Raw genomic sequence first — 18845 nt, forward strand, 5'->3', positions numbered from 1 at the left:
GCGGAGCAGCTAAGCCCGTGCGCCACTACTACTGAGCCTGTGCTCTAGAGCTCGTGAGCTACAACTAGCTGGGGCGCACAGTTCATGCTCAGCAAAGATGCACGTTCATTCATTCATTCACTCGTTCATTCACAGAATCATTGCACACCACCTGCGTGCCCTGCCGAGTTCTAGCGGGGGAACATTAAACACACCAGAAAAATATCCCAGAGGGATGAGTGTTAGACGAATATTGTGACAGCTGCGGACAACTCCTGAAACTTGTAAGGAGGCCGGTCCTGCAGGCCGCCCGTGTGAGTGGCGGGTCGTTGGTGGGGGCGGCCCAGGGTCTCTGCGGACTCCCTAATCCCCAACCCGGTGACCTGCAGAGAGGACAGAGCTTGCTAGAGACCTGCGGGCCTCTCGATCCTCCGGGTGTGACACTCGTCGCCTCCCTCAGCTCAGTGATCGAAGGGCTTGGCCAACCCGCGTGGCCACTCACCGCCGGGCCACTGCTGGGGTCCTTACCGCCTTGCTCGCCGCACAGCTGGAGGCCACCTGGCTGCAGGAAGATGTGTTGCTGCCACCTTGTGGGCAAGAAGATGCCGACCGGCGTCGGAGGGCCCTGCGGCTCTTGGGACCACTCTGGCGGCGGGAGGAAGCCGCAGCCTTTGGCTTCCAGCAGAAAGCCAGCCCCTCCTGGGCTCTGAGAAGGACCTCCACAGGCTCTCTGCGGCTGCTGCGTGGCCTCACCTGGGCGCGCCTCGACACTTATCAATGGATCACCCAGCAAATATTTGAGGGAGACTAGGTACAAGGTTCTGTGGGATTCCTGCGCCAGAGGCCGCCCTTCTTTTTCCCCCCACCAGTGCACCGCTTCTGTGCAGTGCCTCACAGCTCATGCCTTTTTTATACAGGGGTCTTTCTCTTTCTCCCTAGACACCCTGGGTTCAGCAGTGCACCCCTGCTGCCCCAGGCCACAGCTGCACACGCAGGCGCCCTCCTCTCTCAGGTCCGAGCAGCCAGTCCAGCTCAGCCAGCTCTAGAGTCGGCCCTTCTCCTTCTGATTTGCCTGCGCTCAGAACAGAAGGGGGTGCTCAGTGCTCAGCCTCTGCGCGCTCAGCCTCCAGGGAAGCGTGTCCATCCTCACCCAGGATGCGTGCTGCAGGCCTTGCGAGAGAGTGCGTCTTTAATTCCCGCAGAAGCTTCTGTGGGGTCTCACCCCTACACGACAGGTTCAGCCTGGTGTTTCTGATGACCTTAAGAGTCAGAGAACTGACACGAGGGCTAGTTTTATGGGATTTCTGTACGGTTTACGTGGCCCCAGCCCGATGCTTTTTAGGATTGTCCTAGTTTCCTTTGGGCTGTGTTGAGTAGTAAGCTGTTTGTCACATGTCTCTGGAGTAGAATCTTGCAGATGGAACACAGAGACCTTGTCCCTGACCCGGGCGGGGGTGTGTGTGTGTGACACCAACAAGGAGAGAGGTGTGTGCCTGCACCGATCTCCTTTCTGGGGTCTTTGGCTGATGTCCTGGGACATTTATGTGCAGGCAGGTGCCCTTCTCTGTCTAGTTTCCCTGAGTCAGGAAAGGTTTCTAGGAAGCAGGAATAGGAAGGAGGCAGCCCCGTGAGGAAGAGGAAGCTGTCCCAGGTTTGGGATTGACCCAGTCTGAGCATTTCGCCTGGACCGATCCTGCAGGTACAAGGGGAGTCAGGAGCTGGTGTGTCCTTTGAGAATGTGGCATGTTTTTTCACCTCCTGGACTGGGCACTGCTGCATGTCCTGTAGCCCGTGTGTGTGTGTGTGTGTGTGTGTGTGTGTGTGTGTGTGTGTGTGTGTGTGTGTGTGTGTAACTGGGGGCCTTTTACTCTCCTATCTCAGCCTGCTCCTCGCCCCCTGAGGCTAGCCAGTTGGGTTCTGAAGCAGCCCATCCCCTGTTCGGCACCTTGTCCCCCGTCCCCCCTCAGTCCCCACTTGTCTCTGATAGCTGCTGTCCTGTGCTTGCATTTTCATTGGCTTGGGGGCAGGGTTTGGAATGAGCAGGCTTCTTCTCTGGGGGAGGGGTAATCCCCTACGTGTGTGAGAGAGGACAGAGAGACAGATACGAAGATAGGGAAGTTCAGCGTAGGAGACTTAAACTTGGGAACGTGAGTCAGGATTCCTGGGTTGCATTCCTGTCTCCACGCCTGAAGGAGCCTGGGAAAGGCTCTTCTGCAGGAGCGACTCTCACGTGGGGGTGTGCATCCCGGAGAGGAAGAAGTCATCCTCGTTGTTGTTAATAACTAGTCCCAGGAAAATACGCAATCAGCCCCGGGGGCCTCTCCAGGCCTGGGAGATCCAGCCCAGGACTTGGGAGTTTCCAGCTCTGGGTTCCCCAGGAGCACCTAGGATGGAGAGGCCCTGCCTTTCTCAGGCATTCCCCCACCCCAGCCCCCTCAGGAATGTGCCACTTTTATCTTGTACTTTGCTTCTGACCAGGACCCTGGGATTCTAAAGCTGAGAGGGACAGGAACGTTGGGAGTTGGGTTGGACTGGGGGTGGAGGAAACCTGGGAGTATCACGTCTTTAAAGGAAAGGCAAGCCCCACTCATCCTTGCCACCTGCCTCAACTGGTTTCTCCTGATCTGCTTGGGGTCCTTGTGGATTATGGTAAACTGGCTCATCTCCAGCGCCTTGGAGGGGACTGATGTATACACTGCAGTGGAGAGCACAGTACGGCAACTACCTGCCCCCTGCCCCCGTCCTGAAGTCATCCCTGCATTTACTGAGTGTCTGCTGCAGCCCACACACGTGAAATTCACAGGGCATCAGTGCTGAGCGTCAGGCTCCAACCAGTACTGCAGTCTGAAGCTTCACCTCTGCACAGCCTCTGGACAGGAGGTGAGAACCAGCCAGCGGGTGGAGGCTGGAGACTTCAGGGGCTCAGAAGTGAGTCACTCGTCCAGAACTGTATGGTCCAGGTCCAGAGGTTCTCTTTCGATTTTCTGCTGCCCTTGGGCAGGACAACACTTAACCTACTACAGATGATTTTATAATCTCCAGGGAAGAAGACAGCCTCGGTCATTAACAGAAGAGCTGACTACAACATACAGCAACTCGGATTTGCGAGTTTCCCAAGCTAAGACAGGATTGCCTCCTAGAGGCTCCCTACTTTCCAGATAAGGAGACTGAGGCCCGAAGTCGGCATAACTCCTGACTCATAATTTAGGCTTTCACTGACTCCCACCCTGGTGGGTCACCTTCTGGTTCTTCCCTGGAGAAAGAGCAAATGGCCTGCTTCTCTCCAAAACCGAACTCAGTGTGTGGTGTGCCGAGGACTTACTTATTTGGCCTGCTCTTAATGACATCTCCTCACCTGCCTGCCCCAACCGAGGAGGAGCCCTGGGCTGGAATTTCCTGTTTTCTCAGGGCTCGGGGGCTGCCCCAGCAGGCTGGCTCCCCTGCGGCCGCCGTTCCTGGGTGTTCCAGGCCAGGCTTGCCACGTCTCTCTCAGTGTTGGGCTGGCTCCCGGCCTCTCCAGGTCTGGGCTTGCCGGCTGCGAGGTGGAGGCGTTGAGGGACTCAGTCGGCCGACACCAGGTGCCCAGAGGCCGGAGGTCAGTGCGCCTCGGCCGCGGCCCCGGCCCGGGCCCAGCCCCGCGCCCCTCACCATGGGCCTGGCCCTTGCCCGCGGGCCCTGAGCATGGAGCGGGGCTGGCCGCCAGGGGACAGCCGCAGCCGGGAGCGGCCCGCCGCCTGCCGCCGCGCCCTCAGCGTCTGCGACTCGCTGGACCTGCACGGCGCCCCGGCCGGCCGCGCTGCCTCCGCCCTGTGTGCCGTGCGCGAGCAGCCGGCGCGGCCGCAGAGCGTGTGCTCGGGCGGCCCGGGGCCACCGGCCGCTGGCGTCCGCGGCCTGCTGCTCGGCCTCCTGCGCCCGCGTCTCGGCCGCCGCGGCCCCCCCGACGGCCTCCCGCCGGCTCCCCGGCCCGCGTCCTCGGGGCGCCCCGGCTCGGCCGCGCCTAGCCCGTCGCCCAGCCCCGCGCCCAGCCCCGCGCCGGCGCGGCGCAGCCGCCCCCGGCGGACCCAGGTGCCGCGGCCCACCAGCATGACGTTCCTGGAGGTGAACCGCCTGGAGCTGGCGGCCGAGGCCGAGGGCGCTGGCGCGGGGCTGGGCCGCGCGGGCAGCGCGGGTTTCCTGCGGGGCGCCTCGCTGTGGAGCAGCCAGCGCTGGCAGGTGCTACGCGGCGGCGGCGGGCGCAGCTCCTCGGGCCCCCGGCGCGGCCTGTCGGCGCTGAGGAAGAGCTTCAGCTTCCGTCTGCGCCGCGGCCAGGAGATCCGGCGCGCAGAGTCGGGGCTGCTGCCCCGGGCGCGCACCCGCAGCGACGGCGACGCCAGCTCTCTGGGTGCCTTCTCCAGCCGCCGCGACCTGCTGCTGGGCGCCGCGGCCCCGAGCGCCGCGCCAGAGCCGGGCCGGCCCCACACTGCCGCCGGCCTCTGGAGGCTGCTCACCAGCCGCTTCCGCCGGAGGGAGCCCGTGCCCGCGCCCCCCGAGCCGCTGTGGAGCCGCCGGGCGGCCGCGGCCCCTGGGCTCCTGGGCGCGCCAAGCGGTAAGGGGGAGAGCCCCGGCCTGCGTGGCCTCCCTGGTTGGAGTCCGGGGTTGAGGGCGGGTGTGAAACAAACCGGAAACCTACCTGGGAGAAGCGGGCGTGTGCCTTGTGGGCCTGGGGGCTAGCCGGGGCTGGCCGAGTGGGATCGGCGCCGGGCAGGCAAGGCTCTGGGGTCGCCGGTGGGTCTGGAGAAGGTGTCTGTGGCAGAGGTGGCCTTCCAGGTGGGTCGGGGCAGGACCTCCCGCCCGTGGCCTTAGCGTGGTGGAATGAGAGCGGGTCGGAAGGGCCCCGTATCACTTTGGGTGCCTGAGGAGTTGGGGCCCGGGAGGGGAGGGATGGAGACGCACTCGGAGCCAGCGGGCTCTGGGTGGGAGCCTAGAACAGCAGCATTTCTAGCTCCCAGGCGAGGCTCGAGCCCTCACCTCTAGCTGCCTGTGCAGATGAGTTTGGGGAATGCTTGTGGACCCGACCGTCATAAGCACTGTTTGAGACAGCCTGGGGAGAGGGAGCCCAGCCCAGAGAGGCCCAGCCAGAGAGGCTGGCCCAGGCCCAAGCTGCCCGGAGCCGATCGCAGGATGTCCATTACAGCCTAGAGGATGAAGGAGGGGGGGCTCTGCGTGGCTGGAGCCCGGCAGGAGCTGAGGATGGACTGGAGAGGAGGAGCCCGGGAGGTGGGTCTCTGGGACACAGAGGGTGGTGGCCTCCTGCCCAGGAGGAGCTTGGGGACGAGGGCCGCTCCCCATTGGACCTGCCTCTCACAGAACAGGGCCAGGTAAGGGCTCCTCCCTCTTCAGCCTCCAGGAATGCGGTAGGTGGCCGCACCCTGCAAGGGTGAGCTGTTCCTACTCGCAGCAGAAGCTGCAGCCTTGCAGGCCAGCTTGGGTCTGGCTGAGACCCACTGGAGGCCTCTCACCAGGTGGGGGGCGGCAGGCCGAGCGTGGCTCGAGGTAGCAACTACGCACCTTGCTGTAGCAGTAAGAGGAGGGATCGGGGCCAGGCCAGTGGAAGTGGGGGCTGGCATCGCTCTGTCCCAGCTGCGCAGAACGTTCCTGCTGCTTCCCAGGAAACCAGGGCGTGAGTGCTGTTTTCTGGCCTTGGCCTGTGAAGGGGCAGCGTCAGAAGCAGCAGGTGGTGGATAGCAAAGGTGTGTGTCCCACCCCAGTCCTGACAGGCGGCCTTCTCTCCCGCAGACTCCTTTGTGAACAGCCAGGAGTGGACCCTGAGCCGTTCGGTGCCGGAGCTTAAAGTGGTGAGTGAGGCCCATGGGAGGCCCAGGCAGCCCAGGGGCTGGGGGTGCGGGCTGGAGTGGTGGGCCGGCGTTGCTTCCCCCGCTTCCAGTCCCCTCCGTCTCTAGGCTTGGTCTCTCCCGTCACCCTCTCTTCCCTGTTTCTCTTTGCTCGCCCATCCGCAGCACTGGCCCCTCTCCTTGCTAACGTATCAGCCTTTCCTGCCCCGTGTCCTCCGTCCTGCCCTCTGACCGCAGCTCTCCCGCCTTCCTGTCCCGCAGGGCATTGTGGGGAACCTGTCTAGTGGCAAGTCGGCCCTGGTGCACCGCTATCTGACGGGGACCTATGTCCAGGAGGAGTCCCCAGAAGGTGAGCGTTACGGGCCGGCCTTAATGGCCGCCGTCCCTCCTTCCGGTTGTCTGTGCGAGGGCTGCAGCCCTTGGCTTTCTCAGCGCTCCCGTCTTCTCTGTTGGAAGCCGTGGACTTCTTCCATTTGGCCCCCGTGGGCTCGCTCTCCTGGTTTTGGGCCTGACCGTGAACTCTGTCCTAGGGGGTCGGTTTAAGAAGGAGATTGTGGTGGATGGCCAGAGTTACCTGCTGCTGATCCGAGATGAAGGAGGCCCCCCTGAGCTCCAGGTGATGCCCCTGCCCCCAGCCCTGGCCTTTGGTGCCCCTTTCTTGAGGTTCCCAGTTGGGACTGGGCAAGGTTGCGTGTGGGGAGAGGGGTACGCAGTTCGCCCGTGCCCAGGTGAGGGTGGTAATTGTGCTTGGTCCCCCCTAGTTTGCTGCCTGGGTGGACGCGGTGGTGTTTGTGTTCAGCCTGGAGGATGAAATCAGCTTCCAGACGGTGTACAACTACTTCCTGCGGCTCTGCAGCTTCCGCAACGCCAGCGAGGTGCCCATGGTGCTGGTGGGCACGCAGGGTGAGCGGGCCAGCAGGGGTGACGCGGGGGCTCTGGGCCCCCAGGTGGCAGGCAGGAGAAAGCCTGGCTGCCCCGCCCTCCTGGCGCTGGACCAGCCCTTTCGTGTCGCCCTAGAGCGGGCGCCTCCTCTTTGCCCCGTACGCACTGGGTCTTCCCCAGCTAAGATCCTGCCATCCGTGTGGTGGTCGTGTCCACATTTTGAGATGAATAAACAGAGTGTCTGGCTCGTTCCCACTCAGTGAGTCGGTGGCAGAGCTGAAACGAGGCCCAGACACCCGTATTCTCGTGCTCCGTGTCGTCCGCTGCCCGGGCTCTTTGCCCAGCCACCCTCTGACCGAACGGCCCACCGGCCAGCAGCCTCAGCTTCTCAGCAGGCTGAGTCAGTCCCCACTCTCCCGTCTCCAACAGACGCCATCAGTGCCGCGAACCCGCGGGTCATCGACGACAGCAGGGCCCGCAAGCTGTCCACAGACTTGAAGCGCTGCACCTACTACGAGACGTGCGCCACCTACGGACTCAACGTGGAGCGCGTCTTCCAGGACGGTAACTCGGCGCCAGGGACGCTCCCCCAGAGGGGGTCAGGCAGGCGGGGGGTGGGGGGGTGGGGGTGGGGTGGCGGCTCTAAGCTGGGCTCCTCGCTCCTCCCCACATGGGTAATTGACTGTGCTGTCCCCTGCAGTGGCCCAGAAGGTAGTGGCCTTGCGGAAGAAGCAGCAGCTGGCCATCGGGCCCTGCAAGTCACTGCCCAACTCTCCCAGCCACTCGGCCGTGTCCGCTGCCTCCATCCCGTCCGTGCATATCAACCAGGTGCGGGCAGCCTCCCCCCGCCCCCCGCCACTGCACGCCCCGCCCGCCGCGGCCCTGCCTCCCATTCTGTCTGTCTGCCTGCCTGTCCCCACCTCGTCTGGTCTGCCGCCTTGCAGATGGTTTGAAAGCACTGGCTCGAGTTCCCTTAGCCTGCACGACTGGCCTGGCCTCCTCTGTAGCCCGTGGTGACTGCCTTCCCGCTAGTTCCCGTCCCTGCTCGACACTCTCCTTGCCCTGCAGCTGCAGCAGCTGAGGCCGCCTAAGCATTTGCTTTGGTCACCCACGTTAGCGCTATCTCAGTGCCCGCTTCCCGTGCAGCCGTTCTCAGGAGGCTCTGAGCTGAGCTCGTCCCTGCTGGCCCTCACCTGCTGGCCCTTCTCTCGGTGTTTGCGTTTAGAAGGGCAGCACTTACCCGCAAGGGCCAGTGGCATTTGTGACGTGTGGGGTAGTGGGGGTGTTCTGAGCCGGGTCCTGCCAGGGTTTCTCCTGTATTACCACTTGGACACCCGCCCACTTCCTGGGCCTACTGCCTGGTTATTTTTTGGCTCTTGGCAGGCAGGCCAGTACTTGCATCTCCCCGCTCAGTCCCTGCTCGGCGGAAAGCCCTGGGCCATCACAGGTGTGCGCACTGAGTGGTCAAGCCGACAGCCACTCCTTTACTTCTGCCAAGGGCCATCGTCTTTCTGAGGCCCCCTGGCCCACCAGTGTCCTGATGACAGCCTGATGACTTTTCCAGAGAGCCCTCCCTTTAGCACTTTAGACGGCGTCAGGGCTTCCCCTGTAAGCACTCCCCCGTGGAAGAAAGGAGGCACGGAAGGTCTTTCTTCACTGTCTCTGAGCGGCGCTGCCTCCGCTGCAGAACCAGCTGTGCACGGGGGCCCTGCCCACCGAGGGGCAGCAGCTCAGGTGTCTTGCTCCCTTTGTATGGGTTAGGATTCGAGGAGGCTGCCAGGGCAGGACACGTTCTCTATTTAGTGATCATCCAATGGGCCGTTAGCGGGTGGCCTTGTCACACTGTGTTTCCCGAGTCCTGGAGTGGACAGTGCTGAGCACCTGCTGTCTCTCTGCGGAGATCCTCTGCCGCCGCTCCCTTACCTGCTGCTTCCTCTGGAGCAGTCTTAGCTTAGCTGTTCTGCTCTCTGCCCCGGCCCTCCTGTATCCTGTACCCTGTCACCCACACTGCCTAGAAGCAAACCTCATCCTCCCCTTGCACTCTGAGGCCCGCCCTGGCCTCCTGCAGCCTTGCTCTTTGTCACTGACTTGGGGAGCTCATCCAGGGTGACCTGCCACCTCGCGTCACACCCACCTGTGAGCCAAGACTCCACAGTTCGTCCTCTTCTGGCCTCTGTCACTGACTCCAACCTGCTAGCCTTTGCCTCCGATTCAGCTCCCGGGCTGACCCCGAATGGCCCCTGCTGGGGCCCTAGTGGGGCAGCCCAGTGTGGTGACCACCGGGTCCTGCTGGCCTCCAGGCCGTGCTACCTTTCCCCTTGGTACCACCCGTAGGAGCTAGTGGCCCCTCTGCTGCCCCACGAGCCCCCGGCCAGGTCTCCGCACCGCAGGCTTCCCAGCTCCTGCCTGCCACCCGCCCCTGCGCCCCTCCCGGAGCCGCCCTCAGCAGCCCTCTCTGTCCTTAGGCCACGAATGGCGGCAGCAGCGCTTTCAGCGACTACTCATCCTCAGTCCCCTCCACCCCCAGCATCAGCCAGCGGGAGCTGCGCATCGAGACCATCGCTGCCTCCTCCACCCCCACACCCATCCGCAAGCAGTCCAAGCGGCGCTCCAACATCTTCACGGTACGTGCCCGCCCCTCCCGCCTGCCCGGCCGCCTTCACCAAACGGGCAGGGCCGAGCCCCCAGCCCCCGGCCAGGAGGGAGCAGGCAGGACGATGCCACCTGCCGACCTCCATCCCCACTGACGCGCGCCTCTTCCGTCGGCTCCTTACCGGTGCCCCCCGTCCACACCCAGACTCTTCCAGACTCTTCCTCCGAGCCCACGGGGCCGCCCTCAGCACATGCACACAGACCCTCCTCCCGGCCGCACACACACACCCTCCCTCTCCCCGACCTCGTAGGGCTTCCTGGCCAGCTTGAGGGATCTCTGGACGCGTCTGCTCTAACTCTGAGGCACCCGTGATTCCGCAGTTGTGGACTGAGGCCCCGAGATTGTTTGCCTGAGGCTACAGGAAGCGTTTGCTGGCAGAGCTAGAATGAACAGGGCCCAGGCCTCGAGTCCACCTGCCCGCTCTTTTCATTCTCCCACGCTTCCCACCTGCTGCTGCCATTGGCCTAACGAAGGCTTAGCTGTCTTTGCCCAGGCCTCCGTCTCCTGATTCCCTGCCTCGGTCCCCCCACAAGCTCTTCCTCTCCCCCTCCCCGCAGACCCCAGCCCCAGGGTCCCGTGTGCCTTCCGCCGTAGGGGCCCAGCCCGTCAGCTCTTAGGTGTCCTGAGCCTGCATCTGACACGCAGTGCCCATCCCCAAACTCACCGTCCAGCTGGGACTTGGCTGGACCATTCCGGGAGTCTTGGGTCAGACACAGGTGGGTGAGCTGCCCGTGTGGACTCTCAGGAGATCGCCCTGTCCTTCTGCGTCACTCCACCTGCCTCTTTCTGAGCATCAGGGCGTGGCTGTCAGTCCAGCCCACCAGGTCAGGCCCCGGCCAGGCTCTCAGGAACCCCGTCCACACAGAGCCAGTGCTCCCCAGGCCTCGCCCATTCATCCTCGCCTCCGCCTGCCTGGCGCACTTCTGCCCAGTCTGCCTGCCTCTGTCCGCCCCGTGCCTGCCTCGCGCCCTCCCCGGCCATGCTGACTGACCCCCTCCCTGCTGCCAGTTGCTACCGTGCGTTACAGCCATCCCGCCCCCAGCCCCCAGCCCCAACCCTGCCTGGACTCGCAGCTCCCCGTCTCCCGTGCACGCCCATTGAGACGCACAGCGCCTTGGGCTGCCTGCTCACGCCCACGCCTCCTGCTGCTGCCGCTGCTGCCGCCGCCGCCGCCGCAGAGCCCGTGGGCGACCTGTGTTTGCAGTGACTGCTATCCACGCCCTTGGCACCTGCTCCCTGACATCCAGCCTCAGTCACCTGCTCCCTCCACACCATTCTTCACCTCTCGCCTTCCTCTGCCGCTGGTCCTGCACCACCCCAGGGCACGCGCTCTTCCCTCTGCCACCCGCCCGGGCCCAGGGCCCCCTCGCCAGCGCCTTGGCGCTCCCCGCGCTCTGCTGCCTGCTCTGCGGAGCAGAGCCCGCCTCGCCGCGCGCGTCCTGGGCACAGCCGGCCCCGGGCCCTTTCATTCTCTCCATCTTCGCCGTGGCAACCTTATTTTTTCTTTCCATTGTTTCCATGGTGACCTCACTTGCGCCATTGTCCCCAAGGCAGCCTCAAGACGTGTCCGTCTCTAGAGGTGCATCTCGGGACCTCCCCTTCTCATCATCGCCGCCGGGGCCACCCCCTTGCCCTCCTCGTCCTCCCCAGCAGGGCCACGCCTGTTCTGTGGCTGGCGCCCCCGTGACTCTCCCGCTGGACGTGGCCGCTGGCGTCCCCCGTCTCCCCCATGACTTCATGTTACTCGTTTTGTTGCCACTCTTGCCTGGCTTCCCGTCCTGGGGGGGCCCCCTCTGGGCTCCCAGGGATCCTCTGCTGGTTGGGGCCTCTCTGCTCACCAGCCTGGCTGGGACAGCCTGCGCCCCGCTCCCCACGACCGGCTCTTCTGTCTGGGGACCCGGTGGCAGCGGCCCATCCACCTTCCTCCCCCTGGGCCGAAGGGGCAGAGGCCGTGGCACCCAGGAGAGGCCCGGGGCGGGTGCTGACGGACGGTGGAGCCGCGGGCGGTGGCCCTTGGCCTGCCTCTTCCCGCTCCTTTGGCTGTGCTGCCCCCGCGCTGCGGCTGCGGTCCTTTGCCTCTTCCTTGTGCCCTTGGCTCCTGGCAGCCCGGGTGAGCAGGAGGGTGTAGGGCCCGGAGTGGAGAACACTCCCCGCTGACATGGACTGCCCGGCGCCACCGCTGCCGCCGCCTGCCCGCCCCCCGCACCCTCTCCCCCTCCTCTTCATCCCGCCGCCGCCGCCTCTCCCCAGCCGCCTGGGTCTCTGCCCTCACCAGTGCTGACCGACTGTGCGGGGCTTGAGTATAACTTGCCAAAATCTTTATTCTTTCGATATTTGCAGATATGTGCCACTGTTTCCAACTTTTCATCAACAAAAAGGCCTTTCCAACTCCTTCCAAATTAGAAGACCAGGTGGTGACACACAGCACCTCTGGACATTCTCCCCTGTGCGGGGCCGGAGGCGGGCCGGGCCCTGGGACTGCTCTCAGATGAGAAGCGGCCGCCGTGCTCCCCACTCCAGAGACCCACAGGAACCTTTGTAACTAACCCCCACCCCCAGGGAAGGCTAGGAACGCCGGAGCCCGCGGCTGGGGGCTGCCAGGGACCAGCCCTGCTGGACGCGCTGCGCCAGGCTCGCTGCATGGAGAAGAAGGGAGCTCGGCCCACGCCCGGCGCCGGCCAGCGACGAGGCCCAGAGGCCGGGGCGTCCGAGCGCCCGGCCGGCCGGCGGTCCAGCTGCTCCTGGGGGAGCTCCCCCGCCCCTCCCCTCCTCTGCTCCTTCCTGCATGGACTTCTGCCGTTCCTGCTCCGCTCCGGACGCCGCAGCCACGCCGCGCTTGCCTTCCCCTCTCTTGGCCTCCCATTTCCTAGGATCCGCATTCGGGCGGGCTCTGCCCCAGGAGCCCGGCAGGGGCGCAGGGCCTCTTCTGGCCTCTCTCCTCTCTCTCTCCATTCACTGTGCCCCTCGGGCTACGCCGCCGTGCTCGGCGTAACGTGCCATGTGGTGTCTGTGCCGCAGACGGGCCGCTACCCGCTCACTTCTGGACTTTGCTCTCCCTGGTGGTCATGCCCTGTGCTCCCGGCCACGTCCCTCAGCCCCACCGTCCACCTCTCCTCGCCCCTTCCCGTCTCTTACGCCCCAGCCCCCTGGGCTGCGCGCTCCTCACGCCCTCGGTATCTCGTGTCCTTGCTCTTTTGTAAGGGGCGGGCCCGGCCCAGTGACCTGTGCTGCTCTGTATGGTGCCGTGTGTAAGAATAAACCCGTTGGAATACTCGTGGTCTCAGTTCCTTCCCGGTCCCGCCGCCCCGGCCCCGCCCCACTGCTAGGGCCCGCCCAGGAGGAGGGAGGACGGGAGGGCTGGCTGGGGATTCCAGGTGGGCTGCTGACCCCGCAGACCCTGGGCCCCTTTAACACGCCTCTTCTGTTCTCTTCCAGTCTCGAAAGGGTGCCGACTTGGACCGGGAGAAAAAAGCCGCCGAGTGCAAGGTGGACAGCATCGGGAGTGGTCGGGCCATCCCCATTAAACAGGTCAGCACTCCCTTCCCCTGGGGCTGGAGAGGAGCTGAGATGAAGCCCAGGAAATGTTAGGTGATGGTTCTTTTCGGGGCCTCTGGAAGATGGTGAGAGAGGCCAGCGCCCTGCCCCTGCCAGGCCTGAATCCTTAACAAGGAGAGTTCTCCTGCAGAGAAGAACTCACCGCACAGCGGGGAAGGGTGGCCGGAACCCTTACGCTGCCAGTTCCTCCTCACCACCACAGGGAGGCAGCAGAGAGCCGCCTGCCATCCTCAGCAGCACTTCGCTGGTGGTGGTTCTGGAGGTGGGCGGCCCTGGAGGAGGGTATGGTCTCTCTGGCCTCCCTCCCCTCCTCCCAGAAAAGAGAATTCTCAAAAGAGTACCCTGAGGAGTACGCGTTGAAGGGCTTACCGAGGCCTCTTCCTACCCTGGGTTCACTGGCCCAGTCTTACCGTGTGAGCCTCTGTTTGTTTGTAAAGACGAAACTTAGTGGAGGGGCCACGTCCTGGTAGGGCCTCTCCCTCACCTCCTTCCTGAGTCACTGCCTGGCAGGGCTGGGCCACCCGGTGTTGGATCCTCCCAGACCTCCTGTCGTGGGTCTCTCTGCTGGAAAAAGACGTTGAGTGATGGAGGGGTCTTTGTGCAGAGTTGCTGGTGTGCTGGGCAGGCAGGGCTCTAGAACTGCTGAGCCGGCCTGGTGGTCAGTCCGCTGTACCCACAGGATGCTGCGCTTGGCCCAGATCTTCTTGGGAGCCGGTGGTTAGAGATGCTGTGTCCACGAGGGCTGTGATGTCAGTTTTTGACCACAGAGGAGACTGGTGTGGCTGGAGCACCTGAGGTCAGCCTGGCCAGGGCCCTGTGGTCAGGTTTGGCTCTCCAGGCTGGGGCTCCTGGAGCCTGTAGGTAGTGTGACCAGAATCCTGGTGTTAGGGATGGGGGTTTCCACTGGGTTTCAGGAAGGGTTTCGGGGCCCAGAGGACACAGTGAGGAGCACTGTGTCGCCCCGCGCCCTCTGTGCTTCAGCCCTACCCCTGAAGTGTCACCACAGTGACACCCAGCAGGCACTGCTCTAGGTGGGTCAGCCTGCCCGTGGGCGCGTGGAGGGCCTGGGAGAATGGCAGTGGGCACTCTCCTCCCCGTCCCTGTGTGTGTTTGGGCACAGAACTGGTCCATAAACCTGTTGATGGTGTGATTGAGTGTCTCTGGGGCCGTGCTGACCGAGGCCTCCCACGGGGCCCTCGCCAGGCCAGGCAGGGGACTGTCACTCCCCGCTTTGGGGCGTGTGCTCTGAGTACACACACATGCGCATGTAAACATTTAACAGACAACGCTTATCCCCACCCCCCCGCCCGTGCTCTGAAATAAGTTAGCCCCAGACGCCCCCTTTCCTGTCTGGGGTCGGTCTGATTTATCTGCTCCCTGAGTCCCCCACGTGGACGGGAAGGCGGGGCTGTGAGGTGGGGGGGTGAAACCCGGCCAAAGGGGTCAGCTAGGGTACTGGAGTGTCACAGGCCCCGAACCTCAGGGACACTCCGGAGGAGGCGGCACACAGCCAGGAAGCTGCCCGCTGGAGGCAGGTGCCTAGCCGCGCCGACCTCACGGGGGCTGGGGGCGTGCCTGCCGTTGGGACCGCGCGTCCTTCCACCACTCTCCCCTCTCCGGGCCAGTGGCCATTCCTTGCGCGCTCCCCTCCCCCCCCCCCCGCCCCCAGGGCCGGGCTAACCCCTTTCCCGCTCTCCTGTCCCGTTCTTCTCCCCATTCCGTTCCTCTCCTCTCCCCCCCTCTGCTCCTGCTGGGAGTGGAGATTGCATTTCACTTGCCATTTGCATTCCCAATCAATCCGGACTCCGCAATTAAGCCGGCTGGCGGAGCTGGGAGGGAGGCGGCGGCGGGAACGGGTCCTCTGGGGGCTGTCGCCTCCGCACCGCTCCCATTCCGCCCCAGATTGCTTCCTGCTCCGCCGTGCGCAGCCGGCCGGCCAGGGAGGGGAGCAGGAACCCCTGGAGCTCGCTCTCCTCCCTCGGAACGGGCTGTGACCCGGACGGAGGCGCCGGTAGGGCAGGGCGGAGCGGGCCGGGCCGGTGAGAGGCGGGCTGAGCCTGTGGGCGCGGGTCAAGCCCCAGCGGCCGAGATCCCTCCTCCCCCCCCCCTCCCCGGCGCTCCTCCCACGCCCCCTCCCGGCGCTCCTCCCACGCCCCCCTCCCGGCGCTCCTCCCACGCCCCCTGCTAACGAGCGTCAGAGCAGCGTCGGAGCGTCATTACCGCCGTCCGCGGCGCCGGGGTCTCCTCCCGAGAGGGGCCCAGGTGACGGAGGAGGAAGAGTTCTGGGTAGAAAAGGGCTTCCCGCTTACGCCGGCCTCTTCTGCATCCTGGCTCCTGATTTCCTGCTGGGGGCGGGGGGCGGATGCGGGCCCTGTAGGTGAGTCCGCGCTTCCGAGGAGACTGAGGCCCAGACAGTGACACGACTTGCTTGATGTTAAGAGCTAGTTGGTGGCAGAACGGGGCACGGAGTCAGGTTTTCCTTTCTCTTGACCAGGAGGGAACCTGGTGAAGATGAAGGGACAGAGGAGGGAGGGCGGGCTCAGGTGTGAAAGGTTTGAGAACAGAGGCTCTTGGGGAGCAGGTGGGAAAGGAGGGAGTGAGATGGGGCGCAGGCGAGCCAGCCGTGGCGGCCACTCCCAGGGGAGCGGGGTGGGCCTGGGCCGCCTTCTCCAGAGTCTGGCCGGCAGTCCTCAGGGCCGTGGTCCACAGTCAGGGGAGAGGCGGCGGCTGAACTGTTTCCACGTTCCTGGCCTGTGAGGGGATGGCTGCCACGCCCAGAGGCTGGTCGCCAAGGCTCCTTCGCGGACCACGAAGCAGGGGCCGCGGTGGCCTGGGCCATTCCAGCCAACCTGTCGTCTACTGAAGGTCCCGTTCACACCCTTGGTCTTCAGAAGCTCTTTGTGAGGAAAAGGGGGCCAGATAGTAGCAGCAGTGTCCTTAGGTGGCCTACGACTCAGTGGCCTGACCTCCCGCAACTGCACCTGTCTTTGAGGGCAGGAGGATGAGGATAGGGGAAGGGAGTGGGGGAGCAAGGATGTGAAACACCTGTGATGTTATCGCCACCGCAGTCCCTGTTGTGGGAGAGATGGGGCGGGAATCCCAGCCCACCTGTTTGTTAACCTCATCCCCCCCTAAGGGCCGAGCCTTCCAGTAGGAAGCCTTAGCGGGGTAGGGGGCCATGGATCCGGGGTTTACCCCCCACCCTCTCTCACAGTGAATCTCTTGACCCCCATTTCCGGCTTGTCTGAGGGCACGGCCCTCCCCTCCTGTAGGAGAGGTCAGCACAGGGGCTCTGGCAGCTCCTCTGCGACCTGCTGGGACTTGGCGTGCTGCCCGCTCTCGCCCAGCCGGGGCAGTCCCGCTGTGAGGGGGGGCTGCCCCCCAGGAGTTCTGTCTAGGAATGTCCAGGGAGCACTGCCTCTTCTCAGCCCTCCTGAGTTTGGGGAGGGGGCCCCACGGGTGATGCCGGTCCTGGGGCACCTGCCGCCTGTGCACGTCCGTGTCCCGTCCCGACCTGAGCTCCATCCTTGGCCGTTCTCCCGCGCTGTCTGCTGTTTCCAGGCGAAAGCCAGTGGGTGAGGGACCGTCGGGGGTTGTCATCAGGGGAGGGCAGCAGAGGCCATCTGGGGTGTGGGTGGACGCCTCGTCTGCCTCGGTGAGGTCTACCCCCCACTCGCAGCACCTCCGACACCGCACGGTCTCGGCTGGCTCTTCCCCCGCCCCGTCCAGCTGTTCCCCGAGCGTCTGCTGCATCCCAGGAGTGTCGCAGTGCTGAGGGTGTCGAGGAACAACACGCCCAAATCCCTGCCCCTGGGGAGCTCTTGTTCATCCTGGTGCCCATCTAACCTCCACGCCCAGTGTCCTATCAGCTCACACGGGAGATTTGGGTGCTGGGCTGTATGGCTGGGTCTTCCCACTGCCTGCCTTGGGGGAGACTGGGCCATTCTGGGGACAGTTAGGGGCTTTTCTGCTCTATTTGGGGCTGCCACAGAGGGTAGGAGGCCCGGGCCCTCCTGAGGTCTCTGTGCTGTGTTCCACCCCATCCCTGGAGACGGTGGGTGGGAGTAGCACTGTTGGGAGGCCATCTAAACCCCCACCTCCCGTTGCTGACGTAGTTCCCCAACCTGGGGGAAAGGACACCCCCCTGCCATGGGACGGTGTCCATGGTAACTGGAGAGGTGGGCTCCAGGCTGCTTCCTGAGGACGGTCAGGGGCAGCCGAGTTCCATAGATGGGTTCATCCGCCTGGCTCTCCCTGGTTCAGTTTTAGTCCCGTGTGGCCTCTCCATGCAGATAAGCACAGTGACCCGGGAGGACGGGGGGCGGAGGATGCTGTGACCTGTGGACACTGAGACCTTCTTCATAGCTGTGACGTGTGGGCCTGGCTTCTGTCTCTGATCCGGCCTCTGTCTTCAGGGTATCCTGCTCAAGCGCAGTGGCAAGTCCCTGAACAAGGAATGGAAGAAGAAGTACGTGACCCTGTGTGACAATGGGCTGCTTACCTACCATCCCAGCCTGCACGTGAGTCCGGGGGGCCGTGCCTGGGGAAGGCTGGGCGCGGAGGATGAGAAGCGGACGTGGAAGGGCTGACTCCAGGTCCAGAGGGAAGCGACCTTAGCTCGGAAAGACCTTTCCTCGAGAAAGGGCCTCGCTTTGGTGGCTTGGGAGTTGCACAGACCCTGAGACCCAGGCCCAGGCTGGACACTGCACGGAAGCTCTGAGTCTTTGCTGAGCCCTTTGTGTTTCTTGTTTTTTGTTTTTTTAAAGGGATGACCTTGTCACTCCCTTTCACTTTTCTTTTTTTTAATATTTATTTATATTTGGCTGCGTTGGGTCTTCGTTGCTGCACGTGGGCTTTCTCTAGTTGTGGCGAGCGGGGGCTACTCTTGGTTGCATTGTGCGGGCTTCTCACTGCAGTGGCTTCTCTGGTTGCAGAGCACGGGCTCTAGGTGCGCGGGTTTCCATAGTTGTGGCACGCAGCCTCAGTAGTTGTGGCTTGTGGGCTCTAGAACGCAGGCTCAGTAGTTGTGGCGCATGGGCTTAGTTGCTCCGCGGCATCTTCCCGGACCGGGGCTCGAACCCGTGTCCCCTGCATTGGCAGGTGGATTCGTTTTTTTTTTTTTTTTTTTTTGGGGGCAGTATGCGGGCCTCTCACTGCTGTGGCCTCTCCCGCCGCGGAGCACAGGCTCCGGACGTGCAGGCCCAGCGGCCATGGCCCCCGGGCGCAGCCGCCCCGCAGCATGTGGGATCCTCCTGGACCGGGACACGAACCCGTGTCCCCTGCATCGGCAGGCGGACTCTCAACCACTGTACCACCAGGGAAGCCCTGGCAGGTGGATTCTTAACCACTGCGCCACCAGGGAAGTCCCGGCCGAGCTCTTTGGAGTAAACTCACCCCTGGGGATGGTCACCTCCGGGCTAGGCTGGTGTGCGAGTCAGGTTCTACATCCTATACTCTAGTTGTTTTAAGAGCTGGATTGGGCCTGTTTACATGGAATTGCTCAAGCTGGGGGGGTCGGTGTTGCCAACAGTTGTGTCTCTGGGAGCTGCACCATTGGGGTTACGCCTGGGCTCCTGGGATGATGCGGAGTGAAAGGGCAGTTAGGCCAGGGCTGCTGGGGTGGCGGGCCTGGACAGGCCCCCTTGGGAAGAGGAGTGTCGGGGGTACTGTTGGTAGGGCAGAGGGGTCTGGAAGCGTGTGGCCGATGCCCGGGGAGGGGCTGGGGCACGGTGACGGTAGCGTGGCCCCCGTGGCCGCTCCCCCACCCTTCCTCCCTCCCCTCCGCTCGCTGCGTGGCTCCAGCGCACAGCTGTCCCCAGCATCCATCTCTGTCACCACCCCGCTGTGGGGCTGATGAGTTCTCCCGTGAAGCCCCTGACGCGCAGCACGTGGGCTGGCTCCACCCCCGGCCCGGAGGCCCCAGGCCTGCCTCCGAGGGTCCCTCG

The 18845-nt window shown here is 64.1% G+C and overlaps 1 protein-coding gene across 4 annotated transcripts in view; it reads left to right on the forward strand.

Annotated features, from left to right (window-relative positions):
- The window catches only part of AGAP3 (ArfGAP with GTPase domain, ankyrin repeat and PH domain 3), a gene marked incomplete at its 5' end in the record, with an annotated part of 56570 nt that overhangs the window by 23623 nt on the left and 14102 nt on the right, over positions 1–18845 (forward strand). Inside the window, 10 exons of one of the 4 annotated variants that reach the window (XM_082845905.1) lie at positions 4063–4564; positions 5755–5813; positions 6072–6159; positions 6341–6426; positions 6572–6713; positions 7122–7256; positions 7393–7520; positions 9158–9316; positions 12781–12873; positions 17316–17420. In XM_082845905.1, the coding sequence (XP_082702031.1) occupies positions 4063–4564; positions 5755–5813; positions 6072–6159; positions 6341–6426; positions 6572–6713; positions 7122–7256; positions 7393–7520; positions 9158–9316; positions 12781–12873; positions 17316–17420 (1497 nt within the window). Of the gene's footprint in view, positions 1–3523; positions 4565–5754; positions 5814–6071; positions 6160–6340; positions 6427–6571; positions 6714–7121; positions 7257–7392; positions 7521–9157; positions 9317–11685; positions 12532–12780; positions 12874–17315; positions 17421–18845 lie in introns of those variants that run through there. The other 3 variants (XM_082845906.1, XM_082845903.1, XM_082845904.1) reach the window with 3 other exon arrangements.

This window comes from Leucopleurus acutus (assembly GCF_964270905.1).
Source record: "Leucopleurus acutus genome assembly, chromosome: 9".
NCBI lineage: Eukaryota > Metazoa > Chordata > Mammalia > Artiodactyla > Delphinidae > Leucopleurus > Leucopleurus acutus.